The sequence below is a fragment of the Gracilinanus agilis genome, chromosome 2 (genome assembly GCF_016433145.1).
Source record: "Gracilinanus agilis isolate LMUSP501 chromosome 2, AgileGrace, whole genome shotgun sequence".
Classification (NCBI taxonomy): domain Eukaryota; kingdom Metazoa; phylum Chordata; class Mammalia; order Didelphimorphia; family Didelphidae; genus Gracilinanus; species Gracilinanus agilis.
In genome coordinates, this window is record NC_058131.1 from 394,731,171 (window position 1) to 394,754,054 (window position 22,884).

The window sequence follows — 22,884 nt, forward strand, 5'->3', positions numbered from 1 at the left end:
CCTCTGATTCTTCCTTCCCTTATTCCTTTCTTCCCTGCTTCCTCCCTCCCTTCCTCCCTCCCTTCCTTCCTTCCTTCCTTCCTTCTTTCCTTCTTTCCTTCCTTCCTTTCTTCCTTTTTCACTTATTGGCCACTCACAGGCCCACCCCCTTGTTTTGGAGCTCCAACCCACTCCATTTCTGACCTGAGCCAGCTCACCCTTCTTTATGCAGCTTTGTAGCCCTAGCATGGAGTGGGAAGAGGTGGGGAGAAGGGTTCATGATTGGTTCAGATTTAATGTAGATACCTAATAGGCTTAGTACATTGGACTCCCAAATAGGACTCCCAAACTCAACTGATCCTCCATCTCCCTTGGAGCAAAAATTACAAGCATGCTTCACTATGTCCATCTGTCCCCTGATTTTTCCCCTTATTCACTTGAATCACAGGCTGTAAGATAACTATATTCTTGCCACTTGTTCTCTCTCATGCAGATAGTTCAACACAACAAATAGGGCAGCCATAGGAGAAAGATTTGGAAGACAGAAGTTCAAATCTGACTGCCATTTACCATGGACAAGTTACTTAACTAACTTTTTCAGTTTCAATTTATCTGTAAAATGAAAGGGCTGGGCTTGATGATCTAAGATCTCTTATAGAGATAAACTGATGATTGGGGGATGCTATTTATCTAAGATGCTATGATTCTATGAAACAGGCTTTGCTCTCCTCCACCCCCCAAAAGTTTTCTAATGAGGGAGAATAAAATGGGAAAGGCTCTATGTCAGTGAAGGATCTGTGAATTCTATTGCTCTCAATGGTCGCCAGGTATTTGAAGAGAAAATTGCTATTTCTTTGAACCATAAAGAAATTCATTTTTCTTGTGCATATCAACAGGGAATGAAAATGCTTTTACTTTTGTTCCCTTCAAATCCCCCCCAGAAATTGCTGTGCAGGGCTGGCTAGCATCTAGGAAATTTACATTTCCAAGTGCCATTAACATTGGCATTTAAAAGACCTATATGAGAATCTTACAGATTCCACTGGAGAGACAAAGTCTCTTTCCTTAAATGCATTGAAAAGTATGGCTATTATCTACCCATGGAAAGAAAGTCTGCAGTTACTTAAATTGCCTTTGTCTTCTTCTTTTCAGCTGACATTATCTCTACGGTAGAATTCAACCACACAGGAGAATTACTAGCGACAGGAGACAAGGGGGGTCGGGTTGTAATATTTCAACGAGAGCAGGAGGTAAGTAGGAGTGATTGCAAAATGCCTGTTGTGTTTTTTTCCTCCCTTTTCCTTTTTAAAGGAAGCTTCCTGCTGTTCCTTAATCCTGATGTGTCACTCTAGAATCTTGTCCTTTGCTAACAAACTGAAAACTGCCCCCAAAGTCATTAGCAGTTCATACTCCCTCTCATAAAAAGCACCTGAAAAGGCTGTATTTTCTGAGTGCCACCTTATCTTTCCTTGGCTGTGTTGTGTGATCCAAGAAGATTGCAGAATTGTAAAGGGGGCATGTTGGCCATAGTTGGTTCATTTTGAATTGCCTTTGTTCTCTTGAGTTACCAAATTCTATTCACTCCATTTCAGATGCTGCTGGTATAAAAAAAATACAGTGAGATTTGCTAATAGATTTAGGGAGGGCAAGTTTGGGTCAAAAGATAAGTAAAAGATAAGTAATTTTGTGGCCAGTTTTTCTAGGAAAGACATACCCTAAGATAGGGGTTGGCAACGTATGGCTCTTGAGTCATATTTGGCTCTACCTCCTGACCTGCCAGTCGGGGCAGAGCCCCAGGATGTGCTCCAGGGGGCCCTTCAGCCTCCACCCATATTCCGGTGCCTTCTGCCTCCATTCTCCTCCTTCCGAAGGCGTTTATGGCTCTCATGGCCAAAAAGGTTGCTGACTGTTGCCCTAAGAGGATAGGAAATGCCCAAAGTAATGTGTGAGAAAACATCACCCTAACAAGATTTCTTTTTAGGCAACATTATGGCTTCCAGAGTAGAGCTGGACCTCCTTGCCATGTTGTTGCAGATAGCAGTTCTAATTCAAAAGGGTCAGTTATAAGATCAATCATTAAAATAGCCTTTTGCTTCCTATGACTTGGATTGAACCCATTATGGTTTCTTTTGCTCATGTGAAATGACTTGGTTGCCTTCTACCTCTCTTCTCATAACCTAGAATGATGGACTTTGATGCACAAGGTCTCCTTCACTTAGAATTATACCATGCATGGATACCAGTTGGTCAACACATGTATGGCTGGTGGTGAAGCTTCTAGAAAGCCAGTCTGCACTCTGTAGCTCTCCCATATGTCCTTGCTTTTCCCATTCACTAGTGCCAGAAATCTGCCAGCCACTTTGGAATCCTAGAGAGGATGGTAATTTGGGTAGAGAGTATTTTGCATAAGGCCTCCCTACCAATTTAAAAGCTGCTCTGAGCTGAAAAGCCATTAAGGTTGCAACTACTATGAAAAGGGAAAACCTCATTTAGAGGTGATATATTTGGTAATTGTGCATTATTTGCAATTAATTTTTATAAGAGCTTCAAAAACCCTAGGGGATTTTATATAAATTCAAGTGTTCAGAATTAAATCAGGCACCCAGCATATTCCATTGGCCCAAGAAGCACTAAAATGTGGTTGGCAAGCGAAAATTAATAGCCCTTTGTGACCTGGAATTTTTCCTACGTTTCCAAAGCTGTCTGGTGCTAATTGGTCTGGCACGTACTACACACACACACACACACACACACACACACTTGACATCTGATTTGGATGGTAGCAAATCAGCAGTCTTATAAATTTATTTTTAAGGTAGCCTGGCCTTCCCTGTGGCAGGCAGAGTAGTGGCCAAGACCTCTATATTTAATACAGTCACAAACCTATTTTTAAATCTTCATATGCAAAATTTAGAAAGTTAGGTTCACAATGATACCAGAGTGTAGGTGCTGCTTAGCATAAATTATCCAAGGCAGCAAAGGACTAGTGGTAATATTTGATTTCAAATTTTTCCTTAGCTATTTTTACCTATTTTAACTTATTTAAATTTTGGGAGTCAGGCTCATTAGAAAAATGAAAGAGAAGGGTGGGTTTTTTTTTTTAAGCATAGTATTTTTGTTCCACAAAATTTCATTGTAGAGAAATAACATGCAATTAATTAGTTTAGTTTTGTTAAGAACCCTGAAAATGAAAAGAGCTATATAAGCATCATGCAGGAGAAAAAATTCAGTGTGATAATTATCTAGGGTCAGATTCTCATCCTTATTCAATGGCTGAATCTCAAGGAGAAATTCATTCTCCCACAGAATCAGGAGAAGGAAGGAACATTTTCTTTTCCTTCCCTTTCCCCCTCCCCCACCTATCAGTGTATTTCTCAATAACAGCAGGGGAGGACAATTTAATAATTGCAAACTACCTATTGGTCTATTCTCCTTTATGGGCTTCCAAAGTTACTGGCAGATTTCTGGCATTAGTAAATGGAGAAAGCAAGGATAATTGGGAGAGCGACAGAGAATGCAGATTGGTTTTCTAGAAACTTTACTAAGAGCCATTGGTCCTGATCAGCTAGGATCCAATTGGTGTAGATTTCAGTTAAGATGTCCATTTGGAAGGAAACAACTCATCCAGACCAATTGAAACCCCATTTCATCCCCTTATTTTTTACACAGGTAAGGAAACTAAAGCCCAGAGAGCTTAAGTAAGTTTCCCAAGGCCAACATAGTAAGTAAATAAAAGAGTCAGGATTTAAACCAGGGTCTTCTGATTCCAAATTCAATGTTCTTTTCATGTATCTGTATTCAAACCCTGATACATAGAAACTAACATTTTATTCAGAAAGTTGTTTTCAAGACTAATGCTTGAATAATTTTAAATTTTAATTCTTAAACACAGATCTTCAAAAGCTGAACCAAAAAGCCTTTTGCAAATATTCAAAAGCACAATTGGCACTGGGACTTCATTGATTTGGTTGTCACTCCAAGGATGCACATGGTAGTACATCCATTCTTGCCCATCCTGTGTGATTCTTTGTCCATGTAAGAAAGTCCACTTTGCAGTGGAGAAGGTTTCATCAATTTCTCCTAATGTTACTCAGCATAGTGCACTGGTACATAATAGGTGCCTAATAAATGTTTACTGCCTGACATGGTGAAAGAGAGCATACATTTGTCAATCTTTGAGAATATAGTCCTAAAATTCTTAAACCAAGCTCTTTCTTCACCACCTTTCCTTTATTTTCCATCCCCACCCTTATTTTCCTTTCCTATCCCTTTGCTCATTATTGTGTGCCATGAATTTAAATCAGGTGTGAAGTGGGAGGCAAAAATAGATACTCTTCTTTCATCCATTTTAGTCTGAATAGCTTTGCTTGCAATCCTGGGTACCTTTACCCCTCCCTGTTATATCTGTTAGAGAAGACCATAAGTAATGTGTTGTTGTCTTACTTTTAAATATCTCTTTTGTGTTTCCCCACCAACAGAGTAAAAATCAGCTTCATCGAAGGGGTGAATACAATGTTTACAGCACATTCCAGAGCCATGAGCCCGAATTCGATTACCTGAAGAGTTTAGAGATTGAAGAAAAGATTAATAAAATTAGATGGCTTCCACAGCAAAATGCAGCCTACTTTCTCCTTTCCACTAATGGTATGTAATCATCATATCTAATACAGATGGTACACATAGATGCTAACAAAGTCCTTTTCTCATACTGCCCTAAGAGTTAGGCAGTATAAGCATTATGACCTCAGTTTTGCAGGTGAGAAAACTGAGACTCAAGAAAGTTAAATAACTCCTGTTGTACAGCCAGTCAATATTGGAGCTTGGAATTTCTAGGTTTTCCCATTCCAACGCCAGTACTCTTTCCACTATACTACACTGCATGGAACCTCAGACACCTCAGACACTCAGATTATTTGGTTAATAAGAGATGCATAGGCCCAGTAATTCAAGTTAAGCTACATTTACTTAGAGATCTGTCTAAATTAATTACTTATATTAATCAACTCACCCAGGGATACTTATCCAAATTTCCTCTCTCACCCACTGCCTCTCATCATGCTGCATAGGCAAAGACTTTTTGAATGTACTCTGACAATGTGCTCCAACAAGGCTAGTCATCCTTGCCCCAGAGTGTAGCCAGGATGTTAATGGGGTACAGGTCATCTTCTTATTGTCTTTGCCTGTTTCTGGTGAGGAATCTCCTTAGAAACAACGATCTAATCCAAAGAGATAAAAATTCTTCATAGTTCCCTTCTTCTCTACACCTTCTCTTCCAATGAGTCACTCAAGGGAAGTTGATAGCATTGGTTCTAACAGAGAATGCATGGAAATCTGTGTGTTTGTAGAACTGAAACAAATCAATAAGGCATGGGTTATTGAGTGTATGCCACTAGCAGAGTGAGGTATGCCAAACTGTTAGTTCCTGTGGGAAACTCATTCTTCAGGAGTGTGTACAGTCTAGATGGAGAGGCAGGATACACATGCATGAGATAATTGGAGAACAAAATATATGGGTATAATACAAGGACAAATGTGTTACACAAGTGGCACATAAAACAAAAGGCTAAGCCTATGAATTGGATTCCATATGTAGGCATGGTCTCTACAATGGCTGTATTTTTAATGTCAGTGAATTCTTGTAACTTTGTTGAAGTCCTTTTTTATCCATTCTACTTTCAATTCTTAATTACCAAAGTGCCTTATGGATTTAAAAAACCATCCAGTAAGAAACTGGAGCACTGAATTCCCAAGGGGTAGGTCTAGGGCCACCAAATTTGGCTCAAAAATGACTTCCTTGGGAAAATGGAACATATATGTGTGTATGTGTTCTGTGTATAGATATAGATATGTAGATATACCTATATATCTGAGTATGTATTTGCACAATTATATGTGCATGTATATTTTATATATATGTAACATATGTATGATGAGCACAAGTAGGCTCCAACATATTTCCATTAAACTGGAAATTATGTCATTCAGAGTTGGAAATGTAATAATTAAAATGGGTTTGGCAAATATAAGAATTTTTAAACAGTTCTGGTCACTGTTTATAATAATTAAATATTAAGTCATAAGACGGTTATTAGCTATATTACAGCAAAATGGTGCTAGTAAGAGAGGGAAATGAAGGAAGGAGGTGGGAAATATTGCCTGGCTAAAAGTACCCAAAGTCCAAGTCCAAGTGCCTCTACACCCCAAATGTGAATCTGTATGCAAATTTCACCAGTCTACAAGAGTGTTTCCAGCCAGGTGTTTCAACAACCAAAGACCAACACTGAAGAGGCTGAGCTGCAAAGGGCAGTCTCTCATGCCAAGGAGGCAAGAGTCTCACCCAAGTAAGTCTCTTAAGTCTGAGTCTCAAATGCAGAAAGCCAAATTTTCACCAGAATCTAAAGTCCAAATTAGGGAGCCAAAATCTGAAACTGCAAAAGACACTGAGCTGTCCAAAAGCTCTTCCATGGAGGAACCACAATACTGCAAAGAATCTCAGCAGAGCTCACACCCATGAGGAAAAAGACTGCCAAGAAAATACCCCAGGGTCCCAGAGGCTCCTGCTTATTGTAAAGACTTTTGCAGGAAGCCATGTTGGCCAACATGAGTGCCATTTACTTGGGTGGAACACAGAATGCAGTGAGTGCAATTTGAGCTGGCATGAGACCAAAAAGTCAGTTGAGATTGGACTATAAAAGCAGAAAAGATCAGTGTATCATTCTCTCAATCTAGGGAGATTGGTGAGAGGAAAGTTCATCTCAGGATTGTCTCATAGCTAGGATTAAGTACCTAAGCTGCTGATAGGGCATTCTGTGTATACCAGTATCCATCCAAAACCAATATTGACAACATCTACAAAAAACACCAAAATACCAACATAAAGCCAACCAGAAGATCAACTCTAAAAGCTAACTCTTAGTGAACTGAAGAAACCTTCAAGCTTTGAGGTTAGATAACTGGCCAAGCAGGCTTCAAGATACTAGCTGATTTATAGTCAACCTAGTTAGATAAAGGTTTAGGATTTTCCTTTAATCCCTCTCTCCTTCACAATTTCCCAATCCTTTCCTTTACCTTACCAGTTATCATTAAATAGTTGTAATAAGAAAGCCATAACTGACCTGGTTCTTCTAAGAGTTCTAGCAAGTTTTCAGTTAGAGATCCACCTGGCCATTGTTGAAGATAGTTTCACAATTATTGATCTTCTGAGTAAATCTATCACAAATTTCAGTCAGAGATTGAAATTAAGGATCATCATCCTTGAAGTTATTAACCAATTAAATTACTAATTGAGGAAACAATCACCACCTCCTCATTAGTTAGGTGGGAACCAGTGAAATCATTTGATTGGTCATTCGTACCAGAAGATTCTATACAGTTTCAGGCAACAGCAAAGATCACTGAAGCTGCTGCTAAGTAAACCTATCTTGACATCCAGATAGGAGCTTTCATTAAAACCTCTCATCATTTCCCACCTCCATCTGTAAGATTCCTGGGGCTGTATAATAATCATTTACAGAGTTTCTCCCAGGATCATTACATTATACACAGTTTTCTCCACCCATCAGCTCTCTTCATCACATCTCAGGAATCAATCACAGCCTCCCAATTTACCTAACACTGCCCCCCATGGTGGAGGGTCTTTTAGGGTGTGAACTTCCTTTTCTAGTAAAAGGCTCTTAGTAAGTGTTAATGACTAAGTTAAGTATGAAAGGCAAGGGACTCCAAGTTCTTAATTGATTAAGTTAAAATAAAAAAAAGGAGTTTAAATTCTCTTTCACAGAAATGCATTATGGAGAAAAGAAGTGGACCAGGCATTTGAAGAGAGTAGGGGCTAGAAGTGATTCCCAAAGTGGGCTCTACCACCCCCTGGTGAGTGCTGAAGCAATCCAGGGAGGTGGTGATGACCACAGGTGCATTTATCTTTCCTATTAATTGCTATTAAAGTTTAAAAAAAAATAATTTCCAGGGGGCTAAGTAATATTTTTTCTGGAAAGGGGGTAGTAGGCCAAAAAAGTTTGGGGACCACTGCTCTATACCCTTGAAATGTAAAAAAAGACTTCAAGGGAAGTCTCTAGCACTCTAGCAATGTGGGCCAATTCATGAGAGAACAAGGATAAGAATATCAGAGGATGCAAAGACATGGATCAGTTGACATCTATACCATTGAAGACAATACTAACTTGGTGGTGGTGACATGTCTGATCCATAGTATAGGATCCAAAGTATAGGCATGCTTGCGTACACACGTGCACATACAGTACATATATGTACACTAGGACAAATATAATTAGGTCTTATTGACTCTTTCTGATCCTGGGTAATTTAATTCTTCCCTCTGACTGGTGCTCTGCTTACCTTCTAGGGGTTCTGCTTTCTTGAACAGCCGTTGATTTGTTTTTATTTGATGGCTCTTCAGAACAGTAGCTGAGTGTTTGAGTCCAAGAGATCTTGGAATATGAACCTGGTTGCTCAGAATGAATGAGACTTAAGATGAATGTGACTTAATTACTTTAGGAGGAGAAAAATAGCAAATTATCTCCTGTAACCAACTTACTTTGCATTATGGAATTTATTCTATTGATCATTGTAATAAAATACAAAGACTTATTAACCTCCTTTGGTGGGGGAAGGGGGCAGAAACCAGTGAAATGCAATGAAGATTAATTATATAGCATAATGTTCTGTTAATTGAGTTTTTAAATAGTTTTTTGATTAACAGGGATATTATCTTCCCATTTGGGATACAATTTTACATGCTGACAGTATCTCAGAATGATTCTTATAAAAAAATTCCCATGTTGTTATATCATTTCCTTTTTTTCCCCTACAAATAGAGAGAATGGAAACCCCCTTAAACCTAATGGGCTAACATATACCAAAAAATTAGTGAAAGTCAGTTGAAATACTGCATTAAAGAGAAAATTAAGATAAATGATAAGATTGTGCTTAAAATTTGTCAGAAGTGATGATAAACTACTCAGAGAATCTGCCAGGATAAAGAAAACGTCATTATTCAGAATAAAGGCCACCTATTCCTGTGATTCACTTGCACACAAAGATTCAGGACACTGAGGAAAGAAAGGCTGAGTGATAAAGTCAAGGATGGCTCCAGGCAAGACAGTCACACAGAATTTAGATTAAATTCACCATCAATTATCTCTTAAAAAAACCATGCCAATCCCATTATATTTATGAGTAACTTTAATAAAAACAAGTAACTAATTTTATATCCTTTTTGGGCATACATCTGACTTAGAAAACGTTTAATGGGCTTTTTCTTATTCAAGACAGTAGGTAAAAAGTGTTTATATACTGGAAACTATAGATTGGATTGAATTACTTAGCTCAGTTTCTTTCTTTGTACCAGCATCACCAGGGTTGAAATGGGAGGTACACCTTTCTATTGACAGTATTTACTGTTTGCTTCCAACTTTCCTCTAATGATGGCTCAGTATTCTGCAAACATTTTATTATTATTATATTATATTATTATCGTTTGAAAATGATAATAATATAATATAATAATAATAGGCTGACATTTACAAAACACTTTAAGGTTTGCAAAACACATTCTCTGCTGTCTTATTTGATTAGATGCTTACAGCCAGGTGAAACATCCAAGGTCATCTAGTCAGCCTAGCAGCCAGTGTAGGAATTCCCTTTACAATCCAGCTGACAGATAAAGTGTCTATACTCAGTTTAAACTCATCACAGTCACTATCTTAAAAGCCAGGCTTTTCATTTTTGAGACCGATACAAGGGCAGAAAAGTAATTTTACTTATATTGAGACAAAGTCTGTTCTCATGATAGGAAGCCATGCATAATAGATAGAGAATGGTTATGTGTCCCTGGGCAAGATACTTGACCTCTCTTAGCCTCGGGTTTCTCATCTGGAAAATGGAAATAATGATAGTGATTTTTTCACAGAGTGGTAGGTGGATCCAATAAGATCCAATATGTGTAAAGTGGTTCAGAAGCCATAAGTGCTTTATAAATATTAGCTATTATTATTAATTATCATATTACTTCTCCCATTTCATCCTGATTTGCCTCTTAGACTCTACAGAAAAGAAGCCTTACGGCAAGGAAGACCTGCATTCAAGTCCCACTTTTAATCTCTAGCAAGCATTTATATAGGACTTTAAAGTCTGCAGTACATTTTATATATGTTAGCTTATTTGATTGTCATAACAACCCTGGGAGACAGGTGTATTGTTCTCATTTTTACAGATGAGGAAATTGCAACAGCCTGACATTTAGCAACTTGCCCAGAGTCACATAGTCAGTAAATGTCTGAGGCAGATTTGAACTCGAGTCTTCCTAATTCCAAATCCAACACTTAATCCATTGTGCCATTTAACTGGGCAAAATACTTAAAACTCCTAGTGCTCTGGACCAGAGATATCAAACTCTGGGCTTTTGGCTGTGTGCGGTTTGCAATAACACACTTAGGGGATCAAACTTAGATTAAAATGTAATTAGGAAATATTTAATGAAAAAAAATACAATGAAACATAGATTATATTAATTTGTGATTTTCCAAGCAAACATGAGGCCCACAAAGATCCTCATGAACTGTGTAATGGCTTTGTTTCTTTTTGAATTTGTCACCATTGCTGTAGAATACTCTAAAACTATAATTTGCTGAGAAGGGCCAGTTTGCATTGGCAAAGGACTTTCCTTCACCACAAGTTCCCTATGCCAGTGCAATCACAAGTACATTTTTTCTTTGTCTTTCCTGCCTGCGCCCTCCCCCCCCTCCGCCCCCCCCAAACTGGATAATATAGCTGATGGACTTGGTGAAGGTCTAAGGACCTGAAAGGACCTCAGCATGATGGGTTAGAACTAAGCTCTCACAGCTATCACCTAGGGAAGCAAGTCTTGTGGAGAAGGAGCCAGCCATCCCCAGCAACTGCACCTCACAGGACAAGCTAGCCAACCTAGCTAAAGCAGTAGGGCAGCCTGAGAGGAGGCAGCATTTGCCAGGCAATCAGGTCCTAATGGAGATAGCTTGGGATCCTGACTGAGTTAAGAGCCTTGAGAATAACAATGCTTCTGGCCTAGTGTGCTCAATTAACATCTCGGGAAACGATCCATGTGGTGCTTCCTCACTCCTACTACAGGTACTACAGGTACTTTTGTTCATGCCCTTCCTAGAAGCCTGGAACATTATCTCTCCCTCTTTTCCTCCCTCTGCCTGTTGAATTTCTACCTATTGTTTCAGAACACGACTTTCTCCCAATAGTCTTCCATGATCTTCCCAATTGATGATCACTCTCCTATTCAGACTTCCTAACATTCCATTTTGTAATCCTCACATACTAATTTTGGGGGGGGGGGTCCCAACCTATTATTTTATTTGTATAGGGAAGTATAAACCCAGAAAAGAAAGTTCTTGCCACCAAAGTATTTAGTACTGTCAAATGGTTCTACATTGGAAATTGATATAATTTTATCAGCGGAAATGACATTAAAGAAAAGGAATTACCGTCTTCTTTGCTGTTTCCCCCTAAGACCATGGGACCTTTCTATCTGACTTAGAGCTAAAGTTTCGCATATTTATTTTCTCCCCTTTTAAGCTCTTTGAGAGCAGTAACTATCTTTACATTATGTTGGTTTCCCCTGTATTTAGCCCAGTGATTTGCAAATAGTAAAGGCATACCAAATGCTTTTTTCACTCATTTTATCATGTTTCAACCATTTCCCATATATCATCATTTCCAGACCTTGCCTCCTCCTCTATTCTAGTTACCCTATCAGGCATGTTCCATTTAATCAAGATCTCTCTAAAAAATGTCACTCTTAGGACATTCTAAATGAGGTATGAATGAGGCAGAATAGAAAGGAACTAGGACCTCCTTTATTTTGGGTACTATAGTTTTATATAGGAGACTATAGTCCCAAAAAATGAATTAGAGAAGTGGATGACCACATCCTGATGCAGAATCTATTTTATCTAATGGATGGAACTTTAAATTTATCATCTGAGTTTCCATCCATCATTCCAACCTTCTGGGATATTTTCAGATTTTAACTCTAGTTTAGTAGTTAACATTTCTAGCTGTATGGCACCTAAAGGTTGACATGAAGTCATTAAACTGGAGAAAAAGTCAAACAAGGGCCTGATACATTTCTAGATACAATCAGTCAAGAAACATTTATTATACACTTATAATATATGTATTATATTATATATATATGTAATATATGTCCACACATATATAAATATGTATTCATTAAATATGTATTATATTATATATATATATATATATAATATATGTCCACACAGCTGGACTCTGTGCTAAGTATCTGGGACACAAAGGCAAGAGTATAATCCCTACCCACAAAGAGGCAACATAAAAATAATTCTTCATTAAAGAAATGAACAAAGTAGATGGATGGCAATCTCAGAGGAAATTCATTAGATGTGTGAGAGTATGAATTTGGGTGATACCTGGTTGCTCACCTCAAGGAGCTTAAGTCTCACGAGAGATACATCAACAGATTGCTATAATACTCAATATAACATGATCATTAACCAAAAATAGAAAGCAAAGTAGCTATGGAAGTGGTCTCAGACTAAGGAAGACCTGGGCCCATGTTTCACCTCTCTCACATTCTAACTTGGTGATTAAAGGCAAATCTTTTAATATCTCAGTGCCCTTAGCCAAATCTCCAGAAGTATAAATTGGAGTAGAGTTGCAGATTTTCACTAGTAGAGGGATTTTCCTCCATATACAGGTGAAATCATAGCTAGTGGGAAAAACGTATGTGAGGATTACAAAATTAAATGTTAGGAAGTCTTTGAAATTTGAAATGCTCTATTATTTAGAAGAGGAAATAGACTTGTTCTGTTTGAACTCAGAAAGCAGATCCAGGAGTAATGGGTGGATGAGTCAGAAAGGCAAATTAAGGCTTTACAGAAGGAAAAACTTGATAACCAGTGACTGTCCAGAAGTAAAAGGTCTTCAAGCAAAAGCAAAAAATCACTCATCAAGTATATATAGTGGAGTTCAGAAACAAACATTTATCAAGCACCTACTATGTGTCAAGCACTTTACAAATATCTCATTTGTTTAGTGGTGAGGATTCTTTCCTTGGTATCAATGAATCAAGGCGACTACTAAAATCCTTTCCAACTCTGAAATTCTTTGCAAGTTGACATTATCCATAAGAAATATTCCAGATTGTTTTCCCTCTGCATTTCTATACTGACTTCCTCAACAGTCAGTTGTGTGTTCAGTGAGTGAAAGACCAATTTTAATACTAGCCAGAGGGGGGAAAACATGGTTAGAAAAGTAATTTTGCTACAGGAAATTTATATGATGAATTCCAAGGGCAAATATAAATAGAATTGATTTTGGGGGGATTAATATTCACTGTTAGGGGCTTATCTATGCCGTGGCACCCTTCTGTTAGCATATACTATTGAGAGCTAACTCTATAAACATGGCCTATGCCACATTTTCTTTCCCTAAAATAGCAGTTTAGTATGTGACAGGATATCCAGAGGGAATATAGAACCCGTGGGGGTTTGGCACAGAGATTGGAAGTTCTAAATTAAACCCTGCAGCTGGTGCCAGCATTTCAGAACGGGAAGCTGTCTCACCTTCTGTCTCAGTGCAAGCTGATGTGGGCCCTCAGGGTTGCCAGTGACTCACTGTGGAGTATACAAGGTAGAAGCATGGAATCATAGACCAGCAAAGCTGGAGGAGACCTTAGAGTTCATCTAGTCCAATCCCCTTATTTTAGGAAGGTGGAGAGAAATTAAGGGCAAGAGATTGAAAGAGCATTTTTCAGAACCATCTAGCCAGCTAGTCAGTAGCAGAACCATGACTAAAATCCAGATTCTGCTCCAACCCTCCTTCCAAGGTCATCATTACCATCCCTGCTCTTCGACCCCAGAAGCTTTACTCTTATGCTTAGGGCAATGCTCCCCACACCCATCTCAGAGGATATAAGTTAGTCTCCTCTAGGCTCTCCACCAGATGAGGCAGGTAATCTTGTGTACCCTAAAAACTCCTTGACATTTCCCTCCTCCCTGCTAGGGAACCTCTGATCTTTCCATCTGCTCTGCAGCTGAATCCTCCCATATATCCTATGTCCCCAGAGGAGAGAGAGTTTCCTTTTTCTAGTTGTATATCCAGTACTGTCACACTTCAGAAATGCTTCCTCATTTATTAATTCATCTCGTTTGAGATGGAAGTTGGTATGGCACAGTGGAAAGAAGGTTGAGCTTGTAGTCACTAAGTCCTGAGCTCACATCCCACCTCTGACCTTTAGAAACTATGCATTTATACACAAGAACACCCAGCTTCTCTGAGCCTCAGTTTTCCCATATTCCATTTAGACTAGATCACTTTCAAGGTCTCTTTTAGCTCTAATTCTCCGTTCTGTTACCTCAATATCTCCTGACCCACATAGAACCTCTTGATTCCTCTATCAGAGTACCAGATCCCTATGAAGAATTTTCTAATTCACTCTCTCTGGCTAAAGATGTATTTTACAACCCTGATTAAATTCATCACTTTTTAGCTGTCAAAAAATATCTACAAAGTACATCTCTGTTTTTGGACCATCCCACTTCTAGCAGATATTCCAAGCTTGGGTTTCTCAAAGCTCTTTTACATTTAACTCATTAAAAAAAAAAAAAAAAAAAAAAAAACTTTTCATTCAATGTAGCTTTCTTTTCTCTTCTAACTGGTATGTCTTGAGTTTCCATGGCTTTCCACCTAGTTGATGCTTATTAAATCACTAATTGAACTGCTAAATTTTCTTTTGTAGATAAAACTGTGAAGCTCTGGAAAGTCAGTGAGAGAGATAAGAGACCAGAGGGTTACAATCTGAAAGATGAAGATGGCCGGCTCCGGGATCCTGCTACCATTACAACACTACGGGTAAGAGACAAAGAGCGCCCGCCTTCCTAGAAGTAAATGAGCCTTTCCAAAATGAAATAAAACCTTTGTGTTCTAATCTGTACAGCAGGGCTGAGAGGACACCTCTAGTAAGATTGGAGGTGAGACTGCTGATGTTTTCTTTTCTCTAGGTTATTAGAACATTTTTAAGCCACATGTGAGAAAACCCACACGTCCTCTGGTAGCAGATATCAGACAAAATTTAGGGGTGAATTAAAGATGTGACAAATGTGACTACTACCATAAGTTAAGTGCTTGGTATTAAGACAAGGCCCTGTACTTGGGGGATTTTAGAATAAGTGTGAATAATGTGCTCTTAGGTCAGGAATTGTTCAGTTGAACATCAGATTTCTGGGATAGAAGTACTAAGAATATGAGCTTCCTTTGCCCTGGGATTGGCTGACCAGTTCCATTAGTTAAAGCAGAAAGAGGCACAGAGCTGATGATACCAAGGCCATTGGATCTATCTCAATGGGAGGGAGCCATCCTTACTGTCATTAGTGGCCACAGACTGCTTTCTTAATCTTAATTGGTGATGCAGTAAATGCATGTTCATGGGTCAGACTTGGTAATCCAGGCTGGATAATGGATACAGATCCATCTAAATGTCATGAAACCAATTCAAAATATATGCTCTACTAATGGGGGGGTGGGGTCAAGTGTCAGCATAGTCGTCTTTTTTTAGATAAAAGTTGGTCTATTTACACTACAAATTTAATAGCAATGTGTTACACCAAAATAAAACCATTGCCCATCAACATTAGCTTAGCATTTCTTCATGGAAAAACCCAAAGATGGATTCAGAGTTATCTCAGTGGCTCCCCAGGGAACGTCAGAAATCACTAGAGAGCCTATAAAGTGACATTCCCCATAGATTTTAATCTGACTAGCTCCTGGCATCCTCAAGCCCATGTGGGCAATTTGATTGATCTTACTCAAGAGATTTCTGAGGATCCTCTGAGAACACTCAGGGGTATTTTCATACCTTTGTATTTTGTCATTCTGGGAAATTCCATCCCTAGAAGGGGGGGGGGGGGGGGGATAGAATCTCCAACAGAACCAAGGCATTGAGTGTCAGAGTCTCCACCAAGCCCAGAGAACCTGCCCTCATGGCTATGCAACCAGTCTGAAATGGTTATTTAACTGCCAGGCTCAGAAGTTATTATGGAAAGAGCACTCGACAAATGGATTGCTTTTAATCCTAGGCCTGCTCCTTTATTAGAGTTAGTGTGGTTTTATTGGCAAATTACTTCTTTTCCCTGGGATTCAATCTTCACTTTGAACTAGATATTCTGTAAAGTGAGCCCTAAACCTATCATCCAGTCCAGTTGTTTTTCAGTTATGTCCAACTCTTCATGACCCCATTTGGGGTTTTCTTGGCAGAAATGCTTCAATGGTTTGACATTTCCTTATCCAGATTATTTTACATTTACAGATGAGGAAACTGAGGTAAATGAGGTTAAGTGACTTGCCTGGTCATATGTCAGTATCTGAGTCCACTTTCAACTCGGGAAGAGGACTCCTGACCCAGTACCCTATCCACTGTATAACCTAGCCCCATAAAATTGTAGCATCAAGATACAAATTCAAATATCAGCCTTATTCCTTCAATCTGTGCAGCCGTAGGCAAGTCACTTAATCTCTCTTTCTTCAGTTTCTTCATCAGTATGAATACATGGTTGAATAGTTGAAAGGACGGATGAATGTTCTAATTTATTTGACACTTGCTATATTTATTAAGTACTTAACTATATTTCAGACATTGTGCTAAGTGGTGAGGATAACAAAACAATCAAGCAAAAAACCAAAAACCTCTGCCTTCATGGAGATTATTTTCTAATGCATTTCAGTGTACTAAAGGGAACTAGAGTTGATAAGGGAACAGGGCTGGAGAAGATGGAAAAGAATATGGTTTGGAAATGGTCAGGGAGTAGAGTGGTGACTTCATTCTAAGTAAGACCTCTCAGAGCTCAGGGTCCAAGGACAGAGTTTCAATTCTGGGTGTTGGACTAGATGACCTCTAAGTTCCCTTCAAGCTCTAACTCTATATTCTATGAAGTAATAATTATAACAATGATACTAGCTAACATTTCTATTGTGCTTTAAGATCTACCAAGAAGTTTACAAATATTTTCTAATTTGAACCTCCCAACAATCTTAGGAAGAAAATGCCATTATTTTCTCCATTTTTCCAAATGACAAAACTGAGGCAGATAGAGATTAAGCTATTTGTTTAGGGATTACATAGCTAATAAGTGTCTGAAACCATATTTGAACTAAGGTATTCTTAACTTTAATTCCACTGCATTACTTAGTTGCCTATTTTTTTGTTGTTCAGTTATTTTCAGTTGTGTCTGGCTCTTCATGACCCCATTTGGGGCTTTCTTGGCAAAGATACTTGGCAAAAATACTGCCATTTCCTTCTCCAGCTCATTTTACAATTAAGGAAACTGAGACAAACAAGGTAAAATGACTTGCCCGGGGTCACACAGCTAATATCTGAGGCTAGATTTGAACTCAGGAAGATGAGTCTTCCTCACTGTGAGCCTGGCACTCTATCCACTGTGCCACCTAGTTATCAGGACAATTCTAACTAGTGTAATCATCTATGACTACATCTATAAAATTTTTCAGTCATCTCAGTACTATCCACAGCTTCTCCTGAGACAGACTTGATCTTAGAACTTTCCTATCTAACTTCACCTTTCAATTCTTAGTCATTTAAGTTTTTCACAAAACCAGCCTTTTCTTTAGCATGAGCCAGGCCCTCTGAGGTTGATTCTGCATTTCTAGCCATCTTTCTGCTTAATTTCAAAAGCGTTCAGTCTTTGTTTTCCTTTTGAACCCAACTCCCAAAGAAGAAAAAGCAGGCAAAACTTCTGGATTGTGTATGATAAACTATTGTTTTTTGTTATGGATATTTTTTCCTTTTCTCTCTACTTCATGATTATCTTTGGTTCCCTTATACTTTTTGGTCCTACTGATGATCTTGGGAGTCAGAACGTTTAATAATTGTCCACAGCTAATTAATCCTTACTGAGTAATGAACCTGTTTGTTGCAGTGTTGGGAGACACAGCTTTACAGAGCAAGGATATTGCAAATTTCTTTTTTTTTTAATCATTCAAGATGGTCTTTCACAACTAATCAATTGTTGCCTAGAGAGCCCCTCCCCTGAAAAGCATTCCTCTCGAATTTCTGACCCAGCAGAATAATTGGTGTTGTATGAGCAAAAATAGGATGTTAATATACCACAATTGTATTGCGATTTGGACTTCACAAGTGGTCAAATGTATCATTTCAGTCTTGTGATTGAAATGAAATCTTGTGATTCCATCCATGATCCTTTAGTTAAGTGTTTATTATGTCCAGGGCTATGTACTAACTATTGGAGATACATAAATTAATAGAAATAGATCATGTTTTTAAGGAGCAAATACTCTAATTGGAGTGGTAGAGAAAGTATAAGAACACAAATAACTAGAAAATATTCCCCCCCCCCCCCTTACCCTAGCATCTTTATTTATTTATTTTTTAATTTCACCTTCTGTCTTAGGATCATTACTGTTTGTTGGTTCCAAAGCAGAATAGAGGTAAGGACTAGGCAATGGAGATTAAGCAAGTTGCCCAGGGTCACACAGCTAGGAAATGTCTGATGCCAGATTTGAAACCAGGACCTTCCATTTCAATGGAAGGAGACCTGACTCTCAATCCACTAAGCCACCTATCCGCCCCCCCACAACTTCTTTCAAAGTATTAAAAGTAGTCACCTTAAATACAAGGACTTTTCTGATCATCCCAGTGATTACTGATCTCCATATCCCAAAATTTCTTTGAATATATTCTGTATTAATTCATTAATATATATTTTGGTTTCCCTCAATAGAATGTAAGCTACATGAGGGCAAGGCAGGTATCATTTTTTAATTTGTATCCTGAGTGCTTTGAAAATAGTAGACATTTAATAATTATTAATAACATTTAATTGTTACTCTATGATTTAATTAATAATATAATGATGTAATTAATAACAATGTTGAATTGATTTAAACTGAACTATAATACAAGGGAGAGTGAGATAAACACACAGAAAATGATGGGGCAGAAGTTATGAGTATCGGTGTGTCATGGAGGAGGTAGTCTTTGAGTTGGACCTTAAAGAGGAGAGGTATGAATGAGCAGATGGAGATGGGAGGGAAGGGAAGAGAGACCATTCTAAGTGTGAGACATGCTGTGATTCAAGGAAGAAATGGGAGAGGGCAGGTTGAGAAGCAGGAACAGAAAGACATTTTAATTTATCTGGAATGTGGACTACATCCAGGAAAGTAGTATCAGGTAAGATTGGACTAATTGGTTGTAGCCAGGTTGTGGAAGGCCTTGACTCTGGCATGAGATTTAGGAGCTCATTCCTTAATCTTTAGGCAACAGGAAGGCACTGAGCTTTTGTGACTAGATGAATGATGTGATCTAGTACTATGTTGTGAAGATTGTTTAGATAGTGATCTGAAGAATGGGTGAGAAAGGTGAAAGATTAAAGACAGATCAGAGATGAGGCCAGAAGAGATGTTGCCCTGAAATAGGGTTTTCATTTTCTCTTCATAATAGCTCTATGGAATAGAAAAGTTGGATATTATCCTTTGACAATTGCAGACCCTGAAGCCCAGAGAACACAGGGAGTTAGTAGGAAAACAGGAATTAGAATTTTGTTTTCCCAATCATCAGCTTGAGTGTCTTTCAGTTAGTTGTGACTATGTGAAGAGAGGTGGAGATCTTAATTATTAGCTTACTACTTAAGGAGTTTTTTTCTTTTCTTCTTACTATGTCTCCAACACCTTTGGTGAACCTAGTGTGGAAAAGGAATTTCTAACCCCAATTGGGTTGATGGGATCCTTTGGCAAAGTCTCAGCCTAAAACCAAGGAAGATAGCTGCATGGTTTCTTAGTGCAGAGTAGCTGCTAAACTGCATGAACTTCTCTTTCTTAACCTCTCAATACCCGTGGGTAAGAGGCCCAAGGAGCCCTTTCTAAGCAACTGGAGTTCATTTTCAAAAGACTTAATAAGCCTCAGGGTGAGTCTATGCATAGGGTGACTGCATTTGACCATAGTTATTATTTTCCTCATTAACTATTGCTTGTCAATTCCACTGGGAACTCTCATGATGTTGAAGTTTGCTACTAAACCAATTATAAATACGTAGTCCAGAAGGTTTGGGGACCCTTGGTGACCGTTGTGGCCCCAAAGAAGAGAAAAGTGTTGATATTAGTACTGCTGACTCCTAGAGATTTATCCTGCATCTCAGTAGAAGATTCTGGTGAGGAAAATCAGTCTTAAAAATTCATTAATAAATGAAAATTAAATAGAGTAGTTGTCATTGCTGTTATTTATGAAGTCCTTGCTTCTCCTTTGGTATAGTAACAAAGGCATTAGCTGTGCTGACACAGGAGATGAGTTCAAATCCTACTTTAAATATTTATAACCTAAGTGACTTTGGGTGACTAATTTCCTTGAGCCTTAGCTTCCACATTTGTAAAATAAGAGAGTTGAGTTAATTGACTTCTGAAGTCCCCCCCCAGCTCTAAATCTACGATTTTATGAGCACATAAAATGTGGGCATCTTGGGATCATGCCAGAGGTCACTATGGTCACAAAATTGTTCAGTGGCTACATAGAAATATTCCCCCTTCAGATTATAGGTTGCATTTCATGCATCTTTCATGTTGTTATAAGGTGTTATTTCATGGTACAATTATTTGGGTGTCATATTTTCCATCTAGACTATAAGCTTCCCGATCTGTATCTTATCTGAATTGTTAATATCCTCACCTGTCCTCCCCCCACCCCCCAGCTATGAGCTCTGCACAAAACAGACATTTCATAAGTGTATATTTGCTTCAACTGAATATCAGATGATTATAAGCAGAAGTGTAGTCTGAGAATCTTGGGTTCAAATTCTGCTACTGTGAGTAGTGTGACCTTGGGTCAGTCATTTTTGGTCTCTGAATCTCAGTTTCCTCACCAGAAAGATCTGGGTAATAATACACACATGGCCGTAGAGAAGAAAACAATTCAGAAATCTTATGAAGTTACGGAAATGTGAGTTATTATTTTTGTTGACTTGTGTCATAAGGAACTTCTGGGGCAAGATGGAGTGACAGGTACTGTCAGTTGAAGACCTTGGAATGTGCCCAGGGTGGTGTGAGCCAGGGCCAGAAGACAGTTGGAACCACCCTAAAAATACCTAGGGTCAACAGCACACTTAGTCTCATTTTTGAGAATTTCTTGGAAGGAGGGTAGATTGGAGGGATGGTAGGTCTAGACCTGTAATCCAGCATCCATATCTGGTTGCCCTAGGAAATCAGTTACCTGCTAATTAATAGAGCTGAGAGAGACATCATCACAACCAACAAGAAGAACATCACTAACCTTCCTTTTCCTTTGGCTTGTGCTGAGCCTGGGCTGAGCCAGGGATTGAGAGAGGGGAAGAAAGCTCCAGCCTATTACCAAATCTATCATCCATTTGATTCAATCCACCTTTGTTTATTTAGATTTAGCTTAATATTTCCCAAAACCTTTTATCCTGTTTCTTTGTTCCTAACCCTTATAGATAGTAAATCCTGTTACAATTCAATCAAAGAAGACTGGTGTTCCTTTCCTAATTGGTGAATCATCTATAGCTGATTAGGGAAGGGATTTACAAACCTGTTAATCCAGTGAGCATATCTATACCAGCCCAAACCAACCCTTTACCATCAAATCCAACCTCAGGGCTAGAGGAGTTGTTAAACACTTATACAACTCCCATTAGGTTTCTGATTTGAGCACTGTTGTGGGGCAGAGGCTTGGCTAAGCTGATCTCCATAGGCTTGGGGTCACTGACACATTGGGTAACCACCTGGCAAACACTTCACCCACTAGCCCAGATTCGTCCAGTGCCTGTGATTTCCAGTGCCTACTTGGCAGACTCAGTCAACAGAGCCTGTCAGGTCAAGTGAGGCTTAGCAGGCTTCTTATTACCAACCTGCCTCCAATTTACTGGGGCAAGTTTTACTTGCCCCAGTCTGGTTACTATTCCCAGCATGGTCTTCTCTTTCCCATCAGTTGGAAAAGCATAGAATTTTAGTGACTATCTGGGAGTAGTATTTTTCCACTAAGGTTGGACTGAATGTTTGCTGATAGACATTGGCCAATTTAGTTATTTTTGAAGATGTTATCATGGTCCCACAGTGCTTTGGTTGCCATTCTAAGTTAGTGTTATGACTGGGAAAGATCATTTATTAGTATCCCAAAATTATTTTTCAAGCCTGCCCTATTGGTAGGGAGGAGATGTCTACATATGGTGGCCAGATTAGCTATTTCATTCAATGACATTAGATAATTTTTTCCAGGAAATGGTTGTTCCATCCAGATAACTGGTCCAGATGACCATCCACCTTTTGAAAGAATTTATTGATGGTTTTGGCATCATACAGTCACAAACATAGTAAAATTGTAGTTGTTATAATAATACTTCATAAATTTCAAAGGATTTTCCTACCCATTATGTCATTAGAACTTCATAATAATCCTGTGAGATTGGCCAACCAGATGCTATCTCTTCGCACATATGTTCTCTCTTTCTTTAAAGAGAGAGAGAGAGAATGCAAACAAATGAGGAGATTGAGTTATCTGTGTTACTCTAAAAATAGATTTAAGTAACTTGCCCAACACTACAGGATCCAGGATTAGAGTCCAACTCTTCTGATTCTTGAACAATGACTCAAGGGTTCTTTTCGAAGTGAAGCACCAATCATCAATCCATAAGCATTGATTAAGTGCCTATTAAATTCCAGGCTGTTTTAGGAATACAGATACAAAAATCAAAATATTCCCTTACCTCAAGGAACTTACAGTCTACTGGGATGCCAGAACATGTAAGGAAAAACAAGATATATACAAATGCATTTTTAAATTTATTTGGGTAAGGATACCAATAACTTTGGAAATTAAAAAGGGTC

General features: G+C 38.6%; 1 protein-coding gene across 2 annotated transcripts in view; it reads left to right on the forward strand.

The window, feature by feature from the left end:
* The window catches only part of PPP2R2B (protein phosphatase 2 regulatory subunit Bbeta), a 468,277-nt gene that overhangs the window by 340,539 nt on the left and 104,854 nt on the right, over nt 1–22,884 (forward strand). For both annotated transcript variants that reach the window (XM_044661806.1, XM_044661804.1), the window contains 3 exons: nt 1,132–1,229; nt 4,458–4,623; nt 14,762–14,874. In XM_044661806.1, coding sequence (XP_044517741.1) covers nt 1,132–1,229; nt 4,458–4,623; nt 14,762–14,874 — 377 coding nt within the window. The remainder of the gene's footprint in view (nt 1–1,131; nt 1,230–4,457; nt 4,624–14,761; nt 14,875–22,884) is intronic.